A 21,103-nucleotide genomic window follows, 5' to 3' on the forward strand; every position below is an offset into this window, starting at 1 on the left:
CCTAGGGCTGGTGTAAATAGTGACCTCAGTGCACAGTTCTGCAAAAGGTGTGCTTTGTGGGTTTTGTTTTTATTAAATAAATGTCAGTGATTAAATGTCAGTGATTTCTGTTCAAGTGCCCGCGCTCTTGTTTTGGTTGTGTGGAAAGCCCCAGTCCTGTGTGGTTGATGTAACCAGTGGGCACCAGAGGCGAGAGGTCACAATGTGGGGAGCTCCCTCCCCCACCCGCTAACACCACCTGCAGTCTCCCACTTTGTCCCTGGTATTGGTTTTGGTTGAGAGTGCCACATAAAGAAGCCTCAGTCCCACAGTGAAGAACATATGAGTGTGGAAGCTGTTCAGTGACTCAGTGACGTACTTTAGAATTTTTTAAAGAATTATGCTGAGACATTTTCAAAACACATGTGCACCATGCTGGCCATATTTGTGGGTCATTTGAGCATCATCATTTTTGTGTTTGTGTGTGCTGTACTGTGTATTCATATATAACCTGTGTGTGTGTGTGTGTGTGTGTGTGTGTGTTTATATGTCTGTGCTGCACATGTGTGTGTGTGTGTGTGTGTGTGTGTGTGTGTGTGTGTGAGGAGGGGTGGTGGAGCTCTGCTGATCACATGCAGAGTGTGGTGTTGTGTGTCCTGTTAATTATGACTTGCAGGCCTTATAAACCCCACCACTGGAGAAGTGTGGTTTTGGGGCCTTGCCAAACTAACCACACAGTTATAGGCAGAAGGTGAGCACAGCTGTAGGAAAACCCTGTTTCCTCAACAGCTAAGTCGTACATTGTAGATCAGAACATGGAGGACAAGGAAGTAGACGATGACATTTTATCTTTGATTAGGGTCACATTTAATTTAAAGAGCTCAATGTGTTGCCCATACTGGACAGCGTGGGTCTGGAGAAGAAGGCTTATTTTATTCTGCCTTTTACTGGACATTTTCGAGCTGCCGACAGGACTGCGCCACTGTACAGCACAGTACTATTTGTGTGTGTGTGTGTGCGCGCGTGCGTGTGTGTGTGTGTGTGTTTGTTTGTGTGTGTGAGAGACAGAGAGATAAAAAGTGTGAATGGGTGTGTGTGGAACTGTGTGTGTTTGTGTTGTGTGCATGTGGTGCATGCTTTGCTCTAGAATGGAAAGAATTCGCCTATTAATCAGTACAGCATCAAAGCTCTGGTGCCGTTTCCCGGAGAGATTCCTCATTCTTTTGTTTTAATCCAGATTGATGTGGTTTTACTGGTTGCTGTTCTCATTATGATCGTAGTGATTACACTGCATGTTAAATAACAGCGAGGAATGCTTTACACCCTTAGCGAGTTTGAGCAGTTTTACAGTTTTGACTGGTGGACTCCAGCTCTTCTGACTTGGTTCTCACTTGGTTCTGTGTGCATCTGTCCTTAGCTGATAAAGCCAGTGGTGTTATGTGGTAGTAAGACATAAGGCTCATATCCCAAATGTTACTTGTTTGGTTCCCAGGTGGACACGGTACTTGCCTGAGTTGCCTCAGTAAATACCCAGCTGTATGAATGGAAATTCTAAACTATGTCAGTAGCTCAGTAGCTCAGAGTAAGGGAATTTGCTAAGCAAATGGCATGTATCATAGCCGCTGTTGTTTGCTGCTGATGGTCAGCTGTAACTCCGAGCCTGTGTCCTGTTATGCTGAGAGGGGGGAATTTTGTGACAGTCCTGTTTGAAGGTGTATCGTATTAGTTGCCCTATACGCTGTAATTGTACAAATCTGACAGTACTGTGTCCTCAAACAGACCTTGCTCTCAGCTGAGAACTGTCTCATTGTGGAACTGCACACATCCTGTCCCCGTACTGTCGCTATACCTACTGTATGCACTTTTGTAAGTCGCTTTGGATAAAAGCGTCTGCTAAATAAATAAATGTAAATGTAAATGTAAATGTTACCGTGGAGGCTAATGACTGGTTAGAGGTTACTGAGGATTCACTCTGCACCAGATCTGCCAAAGCTACAGTAGTAACAGCCCACTGCATACCACTGTATCCTTTTAAATGGCAGCAGTGGGGGAGCCTCTTCTCTTTCACCCCCTTCACAGTCTTGGTTCAGTCACGTTGTGGTCTGCGCTACTTAGCCTAGAGCATTTGGCCGCATGTGGAGGGAATGCCAAACCACTCCATCATCCAAGCTCTCTGTCTTCACATTAATGCAGCTGGTGAACATCAGTCAGCACAAGGTTTACCCTGGTCGTAATGAATAAATGCATTGACTCTGTGGAGTGCGGTCGTTTAATTTGCCAGGAACAGAAAAGGAAATGGAAAAACCAAGTTACATGACCTTCCGCACAAAGCCATTATCGGGTCATTACGACCTGGTCAGCGACAGCTGGCTGTGGGCTCTGTTCATATGCGCATCCGTCTGCAGCCCAGCAGGCAAAACGCTGGATTGGAGACTGAAATGTGGGGACCAGCAGTGCCTCGCAGCCAATGGGTGGAAAGATGCTGATATATCGAGACGTGTCACCACACTGCAGTGGTACCGTGCATCAAAGGCAGTAGCTCTCTCCCTGCTGTGGGCTGGAAGGATGCTGTGGTTGACACAGAGTCGATAAGAAGAGTCCTTTCCCCATCTTAGGGCCCCATGCCAGCCATTCCACTTCCCTGTGCTGTTGCAATTTACACAAGGTGCCCTCTGATGAAAAACAGCGTTTCAACACCCTGCTCTTCTGGTAAACCAGACCGGCTTCTCTCTGCTGGAAACCCCTCAGAATGTTGGTGTTCAGTAAGATTCCATTCACGCTCTCCCCTCTTACGTCATCTTACTGTGGACAGACAATAAAGACGGCTCTCAGTCGGCCACTCTGCTGGTGGAAATTTGACTTCTGTACAGTGTCTCTGTGAGTGAAATAAGACGTTGCTCATTGTCATTTATTTCCACCTGTAAGTGGGAAATGACACCTGGCAGATGGCTGAATTTAAGGATTGTCTGGCTGAAAATGGGCTGTTTGATCGCCTGTTCACGCAGGACAAAGGAGATTAACACCTGGAAAACTGTGGTTACGCTTTCAGAGATCGCACACCTGGCTAATGAACAAACTGAACAGGGAGCCTCAGAAGACCAAGTGTTGAATTGATCACACCTGCTCATCGCTGTTTGTTCAGGTGTCTGGCAGATAGGCACCGGCTGTTAAGGTTTTTTTTCCCACTTTAGGATATTATATAAATGAGCAAGAATAGCTCAGTAATGCCCGAGTCACGGAATTTCGCAGTTTGATGAATAATGATAACAGCTGGGGTGATCGTTATGCCTGTAATCTGGCAGGGGTTTTGGCCTCAAATGGAACATTAATGATGCTTTCACTGTGTAATGAGCGAGGGCTAGAACTGCTCTGTGTGGCTGTCCGACTTGTCGGGAATACCCAATAGCGAGGAACCACGCTGCTGCCTTGTACTGCTCCAGCCCAAATGGCCTGCATGTGGGGCGTGGCTCACTCAGGCGCTCCGTCGCTAATTTCGACAATTCCCGACACCCAACCGGGAGGGTCTGAGCCAGCACCCCTTCCCACCCCCATCCCCCCGTGGCCTGTGGCCGTCACTCCGGAAACCAGTTGGTCGAAGGATCACTTAGACACGGGCCGGGATGGCGGGGGGTTGGGGTGACAGACAATGGGTTGTCTTTGAGGACCAATGCTCCCCCCTTCAGGCTGCAGAAGAGGAAGAGGAGGAGGACAAGGGGGAGGAGGGAGGGCTGTACGAATAGACCTATATGGGCGAAATTGGAGCAGGGCAGGCCTCATTGATCAGCACCATGGTCGCGGAGGCGGAAAGCCACTTTGTTCCTGGGCTGTAGGGTTGGGTGTGCGATGAAGCGTATGTGACAGGGGCCGCGCTATGACCCGAGGGCCATCGCTGCAGACTGTGGGTCCCGACGCCACACACATGTGCTCAGCAGAACAGAGCTCTGCATGCAGAGGTCAACCGGACAGCTAATAAAAGCTGGCACCATTACTGGGAAAATGGAGGGAATTCTCCAGGGGTCTTCCTGGGAATGCCGTTTAAAGCAGGAAATGTGTCGTTCCCCCAGGCGGTTTTCGGCACCAGAGGCGAGTGTTAGGGGAAGGGGGAGGGGGGTGTCACTGTCGCCCTCCCCCTTTTACATGAAATGTGCGAAGAACTGCAGGCACAATGTGATCGTGCGTTCTCACCCAGACCTCATTCTAGCAATCTATTTCAAGAACCGTGCACCGTGGTCAAAACCACTTTTTTCAGTTGAAATGGCCTTTCATTTTATTGATTTTTTTTTTTTTTTTTTTCTCTCCCTTGGTCATTTGTACTGCGCTTATTGCATGCGTGTATTCAAGTCACACCTACGCTCTTCTGGGATGAGTACGATTATCCCCGAGATTCAGGAATGCCCTTCGTTCTTCCTTTCGCCTGCGAGTGAGAGAGACAGGAAAGGGAGGATGTGCCGTGTGCCAGCGAAACATGGTTCTGCTTCAAGCCTGCATCGCTGCTCTTTTAACTACCACTAACAATCTGTGTTATAAATCAGAGTGGAGCGCCAGAACCGTTCTGTGGCTTTTGGCTGTGCAGAGGCACTTTGTACACAGAGGGCAGTAAATCTGTCACACGCAGCATCCTGGCTACCTCCGCTGCCTCTGCTGCCTCCAAGCTGCGGAGGCCACAGGGCCCCGACTCATCTGCATTCAAAGGGTGCCCGGCACCCAGCTCTTTTCTTTTCTCGCCTTTTCTCCTCTCCTTTTTTCATTCTCTCGGCCCGTCACATGACCTCTGAACGCACTTGTTCACCAAGAGAGAGAGGGAGAGAAAGAGAGAGAGAGAATTGTCCTACCCCCCACTTCCATTCTGAGAGACAGACATCAAACGCACACACGTACAGACACACACAGTCATTGAGCTGTGCAAAGGGCAATCAACACTGCAGTTCGGATCTCTCTCTCTGTCTTTCTCCCCTCCCTCACTGGCTGTCTCTTGCTCCTTCCCTTTCTCCAGTTCCCTCTATATTTTTCTCCCAACCTTCCTCTCTCCCTCTCTCTCTCCATCTCTTTTTGCCAGCTGTCTCTCGCTCCTACCCTCTCACCATTTCCCTCTGTCTTTTTCTCCCACCCACCCAATCTCCCTCTCTCCCTCTCTCTCTCCCTCCCTCCCCCCACCCCCTCGTTGCGTATCAGGGTCAGCACCTGCCAGTCCTGGCCAGTAGCAGCAGCAGCAGCACCAGCATCAGTGACAGCAGATGAGTGCGTGCTGCTTCCTTTCTGCCTGCTGTCCCTCCCCTCCTCCAGCACAATAGCACCGATTGTCTGTGTGCCCCAGCGAGGCACAGACGCGCTCACACACACACACACACGCACACACGCACTCACACACACACAGAAAGGGGATTTGCCACAGACGGGACGAGTGGCTTTCCCTGCCATATGCTCCGTCTCCACTGGAATGTGATTATCCTCACAGGCTGTGCCGTGGAGAGAGAGAAAAAGAGAGAGAGAGAGAGGGAGAGAGAGAGGTGGGGGGAAGAGGGATAGAGAGAGAGGAAGAGAGGGAGGGTAGAGAGAAAGAGGGAGGGGGAGAGAGAGCGAGAGACGAGAGAGAGAGAGAGAGAGAGAGAGAGAGAGGGAGGGGGGGAGAAAGAGGGAGGAGAGAGAGAGAGCGGGAGAGAGGACGTTGAGAGACCAGCGGGGAGGTGATTCAGTGACAATCTGAAACCACAGAGCGAGAGCCTCTGTCAGAGTGTGTGAGAGAAAGGGACTAACGCCTGCTCTGCTTTGGGATTGTACGAAGGGAGGCACCGCGGAGTTTTGATCTGGGATCAGCACACGCGGGAGACTCTCGTGGAAAGCCTCAGTCTGGATTAGAAGAAGGCGTGTCTCAGGTCAGTGTCTTTTCTCTGGCACATCTAGTGCATATCTAGTCATCTCTTGCTATGACTGCCCACAGCGCACAGAGGAAAACAATGTATGTAGCACTTCCTTCTAAAGCTGCGACTGAAAAGACAGTCTGAGAACAGAAAAGGTGTGATGCAGACAGACAGACAGACAGATATTGGGTGCGAGAGAGAGGGAGAGAGAGGTGTGTACATGCAGAGAGATAAAGAAACAGCAGCTCTCCACTCTGAGCGTGTTGGTAGAGGTCCCTCATTGCTGATTCACAAAGGAAGGAGCACATTCCAAAAGCCAGTCGGTCAGCAGTGGCTCTGGCACATGATACGAGTGTGGCAGCAATGCGTGTAAATGTGTGTGTGTGTGTGCGCGCGCGCGCGCGCGTGTGTGTGTGTGTGTGTGTGTGTGTGTGTGTGTGTGTGTGTGTGAGAGAGAGAGAGAGAATGTGCATGATCCATGGCTTTGCTGCTCTGGGGTCAGTAATGATTCTCAGGCTTTGTTTGTTAGGAGAGCCCCACAGGAACCATAGCGAGTCCCAGCCAGTGAGGTTTGCAAAGTACATGCATGTATACACACACACACTGACACAGGCACATATGCAGCCACGCTCAAACCCACACACACACACACACACACACACGCACTGACACAGGCACATATGCAGCCACGCTCAAACCCACACACACACACCACACACACACACACACAAACACATATTCAGTTACACAGGAGAACTCTCACACACAAGCACACACACACACACACATTTATGTGGTCTGTCAGAGTCATGGCTACTCTGTGCAGTGTGATCAGGACCTTGCTCTGGACACTGTCCAGCCAGAAGTCTGTCTCTCTCTCAGTGTGTCCAGAGAGTCAGTCAGGGTGGGTGGTGTTTCTGACCCGGGGGTGGGGGGTAGCTGGAGGAGTGGGCAGGGGGGCATGTTTGTGAGGGGAGGGGGAGTGTCACAAAGCTCTGGTCCGGACTCCCACTGACAGCAGATGTGGGATTAAATGGAGAAACTGCTTACAAAGAAACAGCTTGGGGGGGTGTGTGTGGTTGGGGGGTGGGGGGTGGGGGGGGGGGGGGGGGGGGGGGGGCGGATGCAAGTCTTTCATCAGATCACCTACAGAGTGCAAACGCGCCACACAGTGAACTGCGCGGGGATGCGGCCCCCAGACTGCCATCGTGTCACACTCTGCCACAGCGGTGCCCCGGCAGGACCCCCCGTCACGGCCCCTTCCTCCCAGCTCCGCCGCGCCTGGCTGCGGGCTGACCCCTCCGCCTCGGGGGCAGCGCTGGAAGCACCTTTTAGGGGTGTGATCTGCTCTGCACCGCTGCACTGTGGCTCTTTTCTTTTACCCCCCCCCCCCCCCTCCCGTGTCCTGATGTGTGGCCTGCCTCGATCTTAATGACAGGAACAGTGGATCTGGTGTCCTGTGCTCTGAAATGGAGAGCTGTAGATGGCGGTGTGTGTGTTTCTGTGTGTGTGTGCGTGCGCATGTGTGAGAACATTGGCAACCACGTGTGAGTGTGAGTGTGAGTGTGTATTTGAATATGAGCATGTGTGTGATTGTGTGAAGAATTCTGTCAGCAGTGGGGGGAAGTAGCCAGCAGTGAAGCAGTCTACAGTTTTGTGTGTGTGTGCGTGCGTCTTGTGCTTTTTTTCTGTCTCTACACGTCTGTAGCTTCCTCTTTCCTCCTCAGTGTCTGAAAGTTTAACTGCGTGATCAGTGCGTAGATATGCTGTACTGCTGCACTGCTGGCCAAAGTTCTTGTTCTTTTTTTGACTGGAGTGGCTAATAATTAACAAATCACTCTGGAACAGGACTTGCTCAGCATTGGCCAAAACTGCTGTGGTGAAGTGAGCTCTTTGTGATGATGTGAACTCAAGACTGTAAGCGAAGTGATCATGCTCGCTTTCCAGCACCAGGAGAGCTGAGTTTTAAGCCCCTCTGTCCCAGTGCGCTACATTCTGCTCTGAGGTCAGCCGTAGCATCTCCTGACCAAGCTGTTTACTGTGCTCCCTCTGCAATATGAAATGAACAAGGGGCAGTTTGAGAGGAGGAACAAAAAAAAAAGAGGAACAAGTTGAGGAGGAGGGGGGAAAAAAAAGAAAAATGAACTGCAACTGAAAGGAAAATGGCTCTTCTGTGCCAAAGCGAGCGAGTGTGACGGGACCCTCGAACTTTACTGGGACACAACAGGTCACTCAGGATGGCAGAGATATCGTTTAACATTTATCTGTCCTGTTTTCAGAGCATACTCTGCTCAAGAATCTCTCTCTCAAATTCAAACAAGCTTTATTGGCATGAAGTGACTCTCTCTCTCATGCTCATTCTCTCATTCTCTGTCTCACTCACTCTCGTCCTCTGTTTCTTGCTCTTTCTCTCTCTGTCCCTGTTTAAAATGTTCTAGTGCACATTTGCACTTCTCAGACTTGTACCCCTTTTTCGATACCCAGCATGCACTTCTGCCTCAGCCCCAGCCCTGGGGCCTTCTTTCAGGTCACTGCCAGAGTTCTGGAACCGTCGGGTGCCCACATTCCGATCGCCGGGTCGGGCTGCTTCTGCACACAAGGGCTCATTCATGGCGGCCGTAATTAATTTCTTTCACGTGCGTGCGGTTCGACACATTTATATATTTATTTATAGGCTTTTCAGAGCCGTTGCGTATGGTGTACACACACTGTTACTGTATGGTGTATGGTGTATGGTGATGGTGTATGGTGTATGTATGATACTGTATGGTGAGTCACAGAGAGCTGGTCATTGTTGCAGTCGCAGCGTTATGTTAAGTGCTCTAAGTCTCTCCGAGACATGTGCTGGTTCATGTTTGTGCCAGTTCTAAGTAGCCCAGTCCAACAGAACAAAGGGGCCAGCAAGGGGCATACTGCGATTGGGGCACAGGACATAGACATCCCTGAATCTTGGCTATGACTCTGTCATTGCTTGACGTGCTCCTGTACCGCACATGGGCAGAAGGAGACTGATTCAAAAGTGTTTGTGTGTGTGTGTGTGTGTGTGTGCGCGCACGCGTGCGTGTGTGTGATTGAAATTAATATTGCCCTGACACATCAGTTACTTTCACCAAGACTGACTTGTTTGCAGAAATATGTGGAAGTGGAACTTCTGCTTCAGCACTTTGACTCTGAGGTGTCATTTCCAGAGACCAAAGGAGCACAGCTGTCCTTTAAGTGCTCTGTGCACCAAAACAGCTTTGGTTGTCAGGCAGGGCGTAATGCGAGTGGCTCGCGCTTTGAAGCACCTTTTTAAACAGCAGCCTCGTGGGGAGTCCGGAAAAACCGAGTCAGTGTCCAGCTTTGAGTTGGCCTACAGGAGGAATGCCTGACCTGGGCTGTTTTATGAACCATGAACAGCATTTTATGAACCGTTATGAACGCCACAAACTTTTCCCACTGACCCGCCTTTAAAGAAAGCTGGACACACAGGAGGAAATTCCAGCAGAAACCCTACCCAGCCTAAAGATTGACTGTAGTGCTGTGAGGTGCTTGTTGAGTTACTTTCCAGTATATAGTTATCTTTGCTATTGATTCCCTGCTGCTTCCAAGCATCCATATCCAGCTGCTTTCGAGAGAGTGGAAGTGTGAAGCGCTTTCTTGGAAAGTCTGTGTCAGATCTAAGGCAGGGAGAGCAGGTCCATCGATGGTATCACTCACAAACACAAAGCGTGGAGACACCTGTCGATTGTATCACCCATTCCGCATTGATCAGTCCCTCGTGTTCAGGCAGCCTGTGGGAGAGATGTACCAATCACTGTTACTCCCTCTGTCTACTTACCACTTGCCTAGATAATAGCCGACGAGCACTGTTATGTCTGTCTATTTATCTAATTGCTAATTGCTCTATTTATGTTTACTCTAGAGACAATCTTTCTAATATCCGATTAGCCTCAAGGTCTCATATATATATATATATATATATATTTAGTATTAATTTGGTCTGCTTTACTGTTGCAATAGTACTTGTTATTTCTACCTCTACTATTACTACTACTATTTCCCATACGGCTGGTGCATGAAAAAATTCTAGAAGTGTGACCTAAAAACATCCAGTATTCCTCTGTTAAAGGTTAAGGAGCGTTAGGAGCAGGGCTCATAACCACTCATAACCACAATTACCTCAGTAAATATCCAGCTATATGAATGGATAAACCTGTAAGTCACTCTTGATAAGATTACTTTCATTTGCAGACAAGGTAAATGACTATGTTGAAAAAAAAAAAAAAAATCAGTCACGCACTTCCCTGCAACCGCTTTGAGTTACAGCAGAGCGTGTCCCCAGTCACTTCCCCTGCAGGTGACTTTGACAGAAACACCACCGGGTTGTCGGGGGGAACCGGTCTTGCATGATAAGAGAGGGTAAACACAAACAGAAAGCACAGTGTGCAGGGGAGTAGGAACTGTGTTAGGTGCGCGCTGAACATCTCTCTTCGCTATTCCATTGATAAACGCCTCCTCTCTACCATGGACTTTCGCTACTATTATATCAGCAGACAGGGATTCGCCTGGCCAGGTAGATTTCCTTTGGTTCTCCCTGGGATCACCTTGGGTGACCAGGTGTCTCTCTCTCTCTCACACACACACACACAGATACACATATACAAACTCACACAGGCCTCGATTTGCAAATACTCTGTACATCAAAGGGTTTTTGCGTGTGAGTTGTGTAGGCTAAAACTAAGATTCTGTTTTAATCTCATCTGTCTGTGGGACTCAGAGTGGCTTGTTTGTTTGTATTCTAAGTGTCATGAAATACTGACGCACCATACAGGAAAAGACCTGTGTTTATCACGTGGGAAATCAGGTGGGCTGCTGTGTGCCAGTCGAGATATTCTGTTTTCTCAGCTAGTTAAAGGTCGAATGTCTTCTTTCAAGGTCTTTCCTGAAGTGTTTGTGCACCGAGCACCAAAGGCACGTGTTTGATGCTGTTGCTCATATACTCCCAGCAAGGGGAAACTAGCTCATGACGACGAAGTCCCTCTTATCTGGCAGCGTGGGGGGGATTGTTTTGGCTGTGTTTGCTGTGAATACCCTGCTGCATTGAACAGGCTGGGAAAATTGGAATAGAGCCGGACTTTCTGAATTCTCACTTTTGTCAGAATGGGAAAGATATCTTTTTCAGAATGAGTTATAAGAGGGTGCTACTACAAGCACATGGGACTGTGTTTCCGGCAATCTGTGTCTCTGAGAAATTCCAAGCATACTATAAAGCAGTTGGACTTATCTTACAGGGTTATGCAAAGTACTTAGAACCATATTGAGAGAGAAAACAAAGAAAACTTGACAGGAAAATCATCCAAGCTCTCTATTTGCCTCAACACCGATGTTACCTTTTGATAATGTCCCACACAGGTTGTAGTAACCGCCGATATGCTGCGTGATGTCTTTTGTGCTGCTGTTTTTCATATACAGTTGTTTATCGCCATTGCTACGCTTGGAAAACCATTACTGATGTCCCACTCAGATTGATGAGCTGACCTATAACATCATGTGTATCCCAGTGGCCTCATGTTCTGTTTGGGTGAGCGGTGGGTGTGTCAGGAAGTGAAAGGGGGGGACGTGGACATAGTGGGGCAAGAAGGAGAAGTCGGCATTGGGTCGGGATATGGGTTACAGGCCTCATCATGCAGTGGGAGATCACGGAGCGTCTGTCTGCGCAGAGGCTGAGGTGTCCGTCTCTTGCCGTCCTCCTCTCCAGCCCTGGCATTGTCTTCCTCGCTGTGGTGATGAGTCAGCTCGCTGCGAGCCGGTGCTCCTGGGGTGGGGACAAAAGCCTTTGGGTTCCGCGGGTCTGGTAGGTCCGGATGTTGTTTGTCTGGTTGTTTATCCGGAGATGTTATTGTTCTTCTGCTAAGCAGCTTTTATGTGTGCGTTGCTCACTGACCTGGATACGGACTGAATACAGAAGGAACAAGGGGCTGGGGCAGTTGTTGTTCCCCTGTATGCGTGTGCCCGTGTGTGTGCGTGCGCGTGCGCGTGTGTGTGTGTGTGTGCACGTGTGCGTATGTGTAAGTCCATGCGTGAGTGTGTGAGTGAGTGTGTGAGTGAGTGTGTGAGTGAGTGTGTGTGAGTGTGAGTGTGTGTGAGTGAGTGAGTGTATGTGTGAGTGAGTGTGTGTGTGAGTGAGTGAGTGTGTGTGTGACTGAGTGAGTGAGTGTGTGTGTGAGTGAGTGTGAGTGAGTGTGAGTGAGTGTGAGTGAGTGTGAGTGAGTGTGAGTGAGTGGTTGTGAGTGGTTGTGAGTGGTTGTGAGTGGTTGTGAGTGGTTGTGAGTGGTTGTGAGTGGTTGTGAGTGGTTGTGAGTGGTTGTGTGTGTGGTTGTGTGTGTGTGTGTGTGTTCTGGCCTGCAGGAGTGAGAACAAAGTCCGGGCTGAGCACACACAGTGTTTGTCCTGTTAAGCTCTGTGCCTGGGGGAGGCTGCAGGGGAGGGCCTGGTACACAGCAGGAGTCCAGATGGAGGGTGTGGAGAGCCTCGTTTTTAATCCCTGAGCCTGGATCCCATACATGCAAGAGAGGGTTACTACCCCCCTGTCTCCGCCCCCCCACGCTGTGCAGTGTCAGTGAAAAGGGGGCTGTTTCAGGGGGTGGTAAAATTACCGTTTCAGCGCTTTACAGTGAGTTCCTGTTTGTGATTTTGCAAGAGTGGCACAGAGGTTCTGTCGGAGTGTCAGAGTGAATTTCTCAGTTCATCTCAGTGAGTGTTCTGTTCTGTAACTGGTATGATAAACCTGTTTTAGTGTTCATTGCAGCGGCTGTTTTCCTGTTTAGTGCGTAGGGTGTGTCAATCATTCAGGGGAAGTCACCCCAGTCACATGACCCAGGGTTACCTGGGTATGCTGGAACCAGTGAGGACTGTGGAAATTGGTGGTGGTGTGTGTGTGTGTGCGCGCATGTGTGTGTGTGTGTATGCCTGCCTGTATATGTGTCCCAATGCTCCATGTGTGGAATCATTCATTGCTCTGAAATTGCATGCCATTGTTGTTCTAGCTTCCCTTTAATCTTTTCTGCATGTATGAAATTGTCCCCAGCGAGGATGCCCTAGTTAAAGTGGTCTGAGTAATTAGAATAAAAATCTCTAAGGGTTAATGATTCTTTTATCATTGTGCAAATACAACATCAAACATGTATTTCCTGAGATGCACATATTTTGTGGTAGCAAAATGACAGGAATTTTAATTTTAAGAAACAAAAGTTCTGTTAACTTTCAGTTGATATGGAACTATTGAACAGCATTCCTAATTACTCCTGGAACTTTCACTCTGTGACGTTTCTGCCTCAACATAGTTACATTAATCCAGCCCTCTGTGACATGGAGTCCTCCAGTATCCCAAAGTGCAGCACTCTAGATTCTGAATGCAGATCTTACTGCCTCTGTCTCCCAGAGAACTGCCTGTCTGTACAATAAATCATGAAGCCCATGAAGCAGTCTAAGCCTGGTTTTCCTACCGCGCTCTGCCAGTAAGGGAATTGGTGTTTTTTCCCCCCCGCTGTTCTGTTACTCCTTGCTGCATTGTGTGGTACATTTAATTTCATTTTTTTGCTGTTGCATCGTTATCTTCCTGCATTCCTGTGTTCACACTGTAAATGTGTCCACAGTCATGTGTGTGTGTGCGTGTGTGTGTGCGCGCACTCGTGTTTGAGGTTTCGCGGGTGTGATCACACTGAGGTTTGTTCCATCTCTTGTGCTTTTCAGAGAAGAAAGGCAAGCAGAACCGTTTCTTGTCGAAGAGCGCTGATGAGGAAGCCTGCGTGGCTGTGAAGATCGCTCAGGGAAAAGGTATGCTGACCAGGGATCAGTCCAAACCAGTAACTCCACACTCACAGGCCACCATCAGTTCAGTCTCTTCCCTCATTCTTCACCTGGAAGAACTTGTTAGCAGCTTACTAGTGGCACTTGTCACTAAGAAGCAAGACTCTGGGTAAGATGCAAGGACATTAGAGAGTATATAACAGACTGTTTATAGCCAAGCAGTCAACAGGATCACCCACCTGAAAGATAATTGCTTGACTGTGAGAAAGTAGATGATGGCACCTCTCATGATACCATATACAAGTCAGTAGTTAATCCCATATGAGTCCTCTTTTTTTCCTCAGTGCTGGGGTGCACTTTGCAGGTTAGCTGTTGAGCATGGAGTGCTGCCATTGTTTCAGTAGAGCAGCCGTACGGTGTTGACAGCAGCCCAGAGCTGCCCTCATGTTCCCAGGGTTCTGCTCGTGCAGATTACTTTGAGCGCGGTCCCAAAGGTGTCGTCAGCTGGCGGGGGTCACCAGCCCCTATCCCCCTCGCTGCACCCCTCATGGATGCCACAGAGGTGTATGCCATCCTGTGCATACATTTATGCCTATAGTTTTAGTTCAGGTCTCTTCTGCAGGTCGGGTCAGGTCAGGTCAAAAAGGCTTGCTTGGTGTAGGTACACCTTTCTGCTGATTAGTTCTTTCTGAAACCCTCGTGTGTCTGTGTGTGTTGTAACCTAAGGTAGACTTTCACAGCGGCTGAATGTGTTTGGCAGTCTTTTTAGATCTCTGCTTGTGTGGTGAACACACGAAAATAATCTCTGCACCAACGGTCAGTAAAGGCTTCTTATCTTAGGTCAGGGCTAAGTTTTCCATTGCAGCTTTAAGCCCTGTTTTGAGAAGTGCCACCCTAGCGTGCATTAGTGACATGACGGGGTGACTCGAAGATCACTGCATCTTCACCACAAGAGTGGGCGGGAGAGGCACAAGACACCTACATGTCCTTCCTGTGTTCCACTTCATCTTGCTTTGTGTGTGCATGCACGTGTGTGCGTGTATGTGTCTGTGTGTGTGTCAGAGAGAGAAAGAGAGAGAGAGAGAGAGAGAGTGAGAGGGAGAGTTAGGGGGGACATTCCATTTACCAAAAAATGAACTATGGGAAATATTCGCATGATAATAAAATATCTGACAATTTCCATTCAGAGTCCTGACCTCCCAGAGTACTTTCATCTGTGGTTAAAACTGGTTTACTTAAGTGGAAAAAAGTGACTTGGAGATCAAGGATTTGTTGGTCCATCATTGAGGATGGCCACACAGGCCAAGTTGAAGCTGTACAGTACACTGCCAGACTGAAGGCAGGGAGAGCTGGTGCAGGAGAGGATACAGAAGGGGGTCGAGGTGGAGGGAGGGGTGGGTGCAGAAATGAGGTGGGCTGAGGGCAGCTGAAGATCTCCGCCCAGCCGCTCACTGTGGTGTGAAAGAAATGGCAGTTTTCTCGCTCCTTCTCTATTTTTAGCCCCCCTGCGAGCCGCGTAGGAGGGGAGCTTGATGAATATTGCAAAAGCCGCTCTGTCACAGAGATCAAAGACCTGAGTATTAATAAGCCCGAGTGCCATGTGGAACCGGCTCACTTCCTGTCTTTCACCCTGTCGTTCTGCCTTTCACACCGTCTCTCCATATCTCTGTCTCTCTCTTCCTTTTTCATGCTTGGGTGCTCTGCAGCTTAGAGTTACACTGTGGCGCAGTGGTTAAGGACCTGAACTTGTGAACAGAAGCAATTTCCCTCACGTAACCTTAAGTATAACAGTAAATATAGAGTTGTGTTAATGGATAGTATGTGAAATGTATGCGAAGTCTATGCAAGAACTATAGCCCTTGTGGAGTTGCAGTCTTTTGAGGGAAACGCAGGGTGACTCGGAGCATGGTCTAGCTGCCCTGTTAGTAATATTGTCAGATTGGGCCAACAGAGTGTTTACTAGTGACAGTGCCATTATTATTCAAACGGCACACTCCACAAGAGTATAGCGTCAGTCTACCATCAGCAGAGAAGGCACTGGAGTTATGTCTCGCTCTCGTAGGGCAGAGTGTCTGTCTCCCAGCAGTAGAGGGAGTGTCTGCCCAGACAGAGCAGCATGGCCACGGCAGAGAGAGCAGGGGATGCTGGGTGCAGAAATCCCCTCTCTCGCTGCCTCTCTCCCCTGCTGTACACTGAGTGCCTGCGGCATTATCTCCATTTGCTCTAAGGATAAGGGGTGGCACAGGGTTAAGCAGCATAAAGTTGGAGTAATTGAATGTAGCCATTTAATCCTGGGCTGTAACCTGACTTTGTGCCAATTCAGTGTGGTAGTTAGCCTGGGGGTGCGTTCCTGGGCGGTAGAATAGCGAGATCTCTCTTCTGATATGCATCCTGTAGTCAGACCACGAGCTGCTGTTAATGCTGCTGTGAAGCCACATACGTTTACACCTGCGAACAGACATTTACCTGTACGCTGCAGTTTACCAGCAAGCACCACTTTACCAACACAATGGAGTCCTTAGAGTGCTGTGTTTGTGATGAACAAGGCTTCTGTAAAAGGAGTAACAATAGAAAATTGTGAAAGAACAGCAAACAGAACAGAACAGTGCCCTTGGCGATGACCGTGTCCATCACGCCGGCCCCTGTTCTTGCAGGTGTTTCAGTATGTTTAATGCACTGTGCTTATGCCGGCAGAAATGCGGTGTCTCATCTGCACAGCAGGGTGAGGCAGTGGGTTATGAATGGAGCTTGTTTCCAGAAGGCTGCGAATTTGGTTCCCAGATGGGGCCGGTGCCGATGCAAGGTGCTTAACTTGAATTGCTTCGGTACATATCCAGCTGTGTAAATGGGTAATAAGGTGAAACATAACCCATTTTTAGTTTCCCTATAAGAAGATCTGTAAGCAGTAAATAACAGTTGGGATTTAGGATGCAATGGCTCATGTATTTCAAAATGATTGTCACAACCCCTGTATGTATTATTACCAGCTCACCAATTTGCACCAAGTATGGTGTTCTGCCATATAGCAGACTCTTGATTTAATCATGAATGACTGACTGGACAGTGTAGCCCCAGTCAGTATAGGCTTCATGACGCCTCACTGACCCATTATCCGTTTAGACAATTTAAGAATATTCCCCTGAGATGGCGCTGTGGGCGAGAATCTCAGCGTATTGACCCCGATTACTCAAAAAAAAAAAAGAGTACCCTGTGCAGCCAATCTGCATTTCAGATGAGAGGCTGACGGAGGCTTGCCAAGGCCTGGTTTGCTGCACTGACAGTGTCTCTCCAGAAATGCTGAGTGACCCGGAGATGCAGCGTATGCCTGGAACTGCGATGTCATCCCGGCGTGGAAATGCAAGCCTCCGCAGCAGACAAAGCGGTCCCCATGGAGACCAAGGTGGTATTCCGGTATTCTGCAGGTCTGACTGGTCGAGCGGTAGTCTGCAGGAAACGGCAAACCTGGCACTTAGAGGAAGATGTTTTAAATATTTCTCTGCTGTGTAAAATATTCATGACAGAGGTTTGAGGGTTTGGGGGGTGGGGGTTGACAGGCACTATTTTTTGCTATAGTCTCATCTACACCCACACAGCTGGAGGCGACATTAGCCATTGTACAGTGGTGCTTGTTCAAATTCAGAAAAAGATCTGGGCTAAAATTGTAACATGTTGAGGGGGACGTGAAACTAGATTTGTCATCAAAAGGTGGCTGGTTTCTGCTCCAAGGTGGTGAGCTGAGCTGCTGCTGTGCCCATGAGTGATTTATTTAAGTGCTCTAGCTGTGATAATACAACAGATGTGCAAGTTTGCCTGGATAAGGACATCTTCAGGGAAAAATAAGAACAATAATAATTGATTCATTAGTAATGTTTAAGTCATTGAAAAGACAGTGACATTTAGTTCTGGTGGTAAATGTATAGAAAGCAGTGATCTGACAGGCTGTCCTGCGCTGTCTTATATGCTTCAGTAGAGCAGCTCTGCTGTGTCTGTTATTGGTGCAGCGGAGCATTGAAGAGAGCGTTGAGAGTGAGAGTTATTCTGCTAGTCGTGATCCTACGGTTGACCCCGTCTCTAACCGACAGGCCCTGTCTGTCAGTTGGTGTTCACTTCATCCTCCTCTCCCGCTGTAGTAGAGTCAGGGGAGAAACGCCACACGGAGAAAAAAACTTTTCAGCTTTCCACCTTCCCTCTTCCGTTAAATGAGATTTAAGCAAATCAGATCAGTCCAAAGAGCGTCTGGAATTCGGTAAACATTTTAATGAAGTTTCACTGGTGAGGTTTGTGTGTGTGTCTGTATGTCTGATTGAGAGCGTGATTCTATATCAGTTTGTGTATTTTTGTGTGTCTGTGTGTGTCTGTATGTTTGTGTATGTGTGTGTGTGTGTGTGTGTGTGTGTGTGTGTGTGTGAGTCTGAGAGCCGGTTCAGCTCATCTGCAGCATACTGCGTAGTCTGTGATTGCTGCGCCCCTCTGGGTTTCTGGGTAATTCTCTCAGTCGTTCCCATCGGATTGCAGCCCATTTTCTAAAGTAAACTCCTGCGAGGAGTATTAGATATGACGCTGTTGATTTGTAGAGCTCGGGGTGAAATAGATCTTCTCTTGCATTTTGTCGCTGGGCTTCAGCCTATTTTCGGCGGCGCCTTTTACACAGCAGAGTGAATCTGGCTCATTACTGTAGCAACAGCATTACACTCCATTACATTTGTAGTCAATTTGTTCTCGTGTCATTCTGGCTTTCATCACAATGATAAACAAGCTGATAAAAAAGCTGATAATGTCTGCTATATTACACCTCTGAAGCAGGATGTCTGTCTTTCCTTAATTGTAGCTCTTTATACATTCCCCAGGAGGCGGAATTAGGTGGCCGATTGCTTTATCTGTCCAAAGAACAAAACAGGGCAGAGAAATTGAAGAGATGCAAATAGAACAGCTGTAATTGTCAGCGTGAGGAATTTTCCTCAATCCCTGCACATACACGCAGGCACACATGAGTACACACACACACACACACACAGACTGAGAAAAACAAGACCGGTGCACACCCTCTCCAGGCTTGGATTCGTGCCTTCAAATTCACAACTGGTGGAAGAAAGGGAAAAATCCAGTTCTACCACAGGACAACCCAACTGTAGCTCTATTTGCCCCTCCCACCTTTTGCCCCCCCCCCCCCCCCCCAGCAGAGTGCAGGCTGCCTTTCTAGTTCTGCTAACTGTAGGGAGGAGTTTTCTCACTGTCAGACTGCTCTGCTTTCCTTTATTGCTGTTGATCTGACTTAACTGAACTGGGGTGTCCACTGTTTGGGAATAACTCCAAATATTTTACACCGCCTCCCCCTCCCTGGAATAGAGGTGTCTTTAACTCACTTGGGATACACTTCATAGTAAGAGAGTGTTGGGGTAAGTTGTTGTTGTTCGACTGAAAGTTAGTTATGGCATTTTTTTTATATTTCCTCTCTTTGCAGTCTATGTTCTTCTCTGTATTACCTGGTGAATGCGGTTGATATTGTATAGAGGGTGCTGCTGTTGTGATGTGATGTTCTGCATGTGTGACTGATACACACAGTCACACACACAGCACAATTTTAGAGAAGCGTTTTGACAAACTGTTATGCCCATTTTTTCCTGTTTGTCTGTCAAAAACATGGACGCACATTCCTGTATACAGGTAGAACACTAGCCAGATTAGTCATTGTAAAAGCTGATAGCTATGTTCAGATTTTAGTCGGCCTGGCTCAAAGTTAGTGCTCTTCGCTCCGTGTACAAGATAGGTAACAGAAGTCCACAGATCAGTGTTGAACTGAACAACTGTTATTCTTATTTGTACCTGCGCCCGTAGGAATACTTCACATCTTTCATATATCTCTCCTGCTCCTTCATCATCAGCACACTGAACCAGAACGGAGCCTGCACAGAGGAATCCTGTGCTCTGCATTGTGTCAGATCGATTTCGGTTCCACATAACACCATTTTCAGCTATGTTCTAGACACTGCTAACAGAAGTACAGGGAGCGTGCTGTTGTTGTGTGAGTAGCATGTGAGCAGCGCTTGGGAGGGTGTTAATGTTGTCTGAGTGTGATTGCTTTATTAAAACACTGCCAGACCACATTGGGGAAACTGTCCTTTGCAGTTTCAGTGTGACGTCAACCTCTTTCAACACTGCCTACAGTAAGGGTGAGAGCAGTCTGTGTCACACACAGCGAGCGGGAGAGAGAGAGAGCGAGAGAGACAGAGAGCGAGGGAGACAGAGACGGAGAGCCAGAGTGTGTGTGTGTGTGTGAGTGTGAGTGTGAGTGTGAGTGTGAGTGTGTGAGTGTGAGAGAGAGAGTGTGTGTGAGAGAGAGAGAGACAGGCTGTGAGGGAGAGACAGTGTGAGAGAGAGAGAGAGTATGTGTGAGAGAGAGAGAGACAGAGAGAGAGAGACAGTCTGTGAGAGAGTGTCAGAAAGAGGGAAAAACAGACTGTGAGAGAGAGAGAGAGACAGAGTGTGAGAGAGTGTGTGGGTAGTGGGTGCTTTAAAATGTCATATCTTACCCTGTGTGTAACACAGTCCATCCACCTGCATTATCTCCTCAACATGCAGTCTTCATTCTCCGTTACACACACATATCCCATCCTGCAAAGAAGGAGGTGTAACACACCCTGTACAGCATGAGGTGTAACACACCCTTCCAGCATGAGATGTAACACACCCTGCATGGTATAGGGGATGTGTAGCATTTGTATCAGTTATAGAGTCAGCCATGTGTGTGTATGTCGATTGTAACAGGATCTGTGCTGCATTTTTTAAGTATAAGAAGCCACAGTCAATAACTCAACGGGAAATAGCTTAAATATTGTTTGATTATATCCAGGCAGACTTATTTTTTTACAGGTCAGTCATTCATATAGCTGGATATTTTACAGGTAACTGAGGTACCTTCCTCCCACAGGAGCAGTGCCCCTCCTTGGAAATGAGGTGTGCAATCTTTGGGCTGTAAGCCCAGTTCCAGACGCACCACACTACACTGGGAGAACGCCACATGACTCACTCTGCTTACAGAGAGAAGTCTCCTCTCTCCCGTTACCTCACAGGCGTATCACCCAGCTACACTATGGCTCCACTATGGCTCCACTATGGAGACCTGTGACTCTTTTCTCTTGTTGCGTTGTGTTGCCTGTGGAATCGGAGGGGACGTGGATGCCGGTCCCGTCAGGCGAGGAAACAAACATGCATTCCCGTCTCCCTGAGAGACCGAGGAAGGAGGTGGGGGGTGGGGAGTGATACTACAGATATCTTTAGCTGCACCAGGATACCGTGGGCTTTAAGGCTGGCCTGAGCTAAACTTGGGTTTTTCCTGAGCTGGGATGTCGCTCTTTTTTTTTTTTTTTTCAGCCCTGGTGGAGAGTTGAAAGAGCCTTTTCTTCGCTCTATTTTCAGTCATTACAGTATACAACAGAGCTTAAAGGGCTTCAGCGTTGTCATCACTTAGAAAAATG

General features: G+C 48.3%; 1 protein-coding gene across 1 annotated transcript in view; it reads left to right on the top strand.

Moving 5' to 3' along the window:
• The window catches only part of fgd4a (FYVE, RhoGEF and PH domain containing 4a), a 54,604-nt gene that overhangs the window by 11,442 nt on the left and 22,059 nt on the right, over positions 1–21,103 (top strand). Inside the window, exon 2 of the mRNA XM_036518011.1 lies at positions 13,572–13,655. Within this exon, the coding sequence (XP_036373904.1) occupies positions 13,572–13,655 (84 nt within the window). The remainder of the gene's footprint in view (positions 1–13,571; positions 13,656–21,103) is intronic.

This window comes from Megalops cyprinoides, chromosome 23, assembly GCF_013368585.1.
Source record: "Megalops cyprinoides isolate fMegCyp1 chromosome 23, fMegCyp1.pri, whole genome shotgun sequence".
Taxonomy (NCBI): Eukaryota; Metazoa; Chordata; class Actinopteri; order Elopiformes; family Megalopidae; genus Megalops; species Megalops cyprinoides.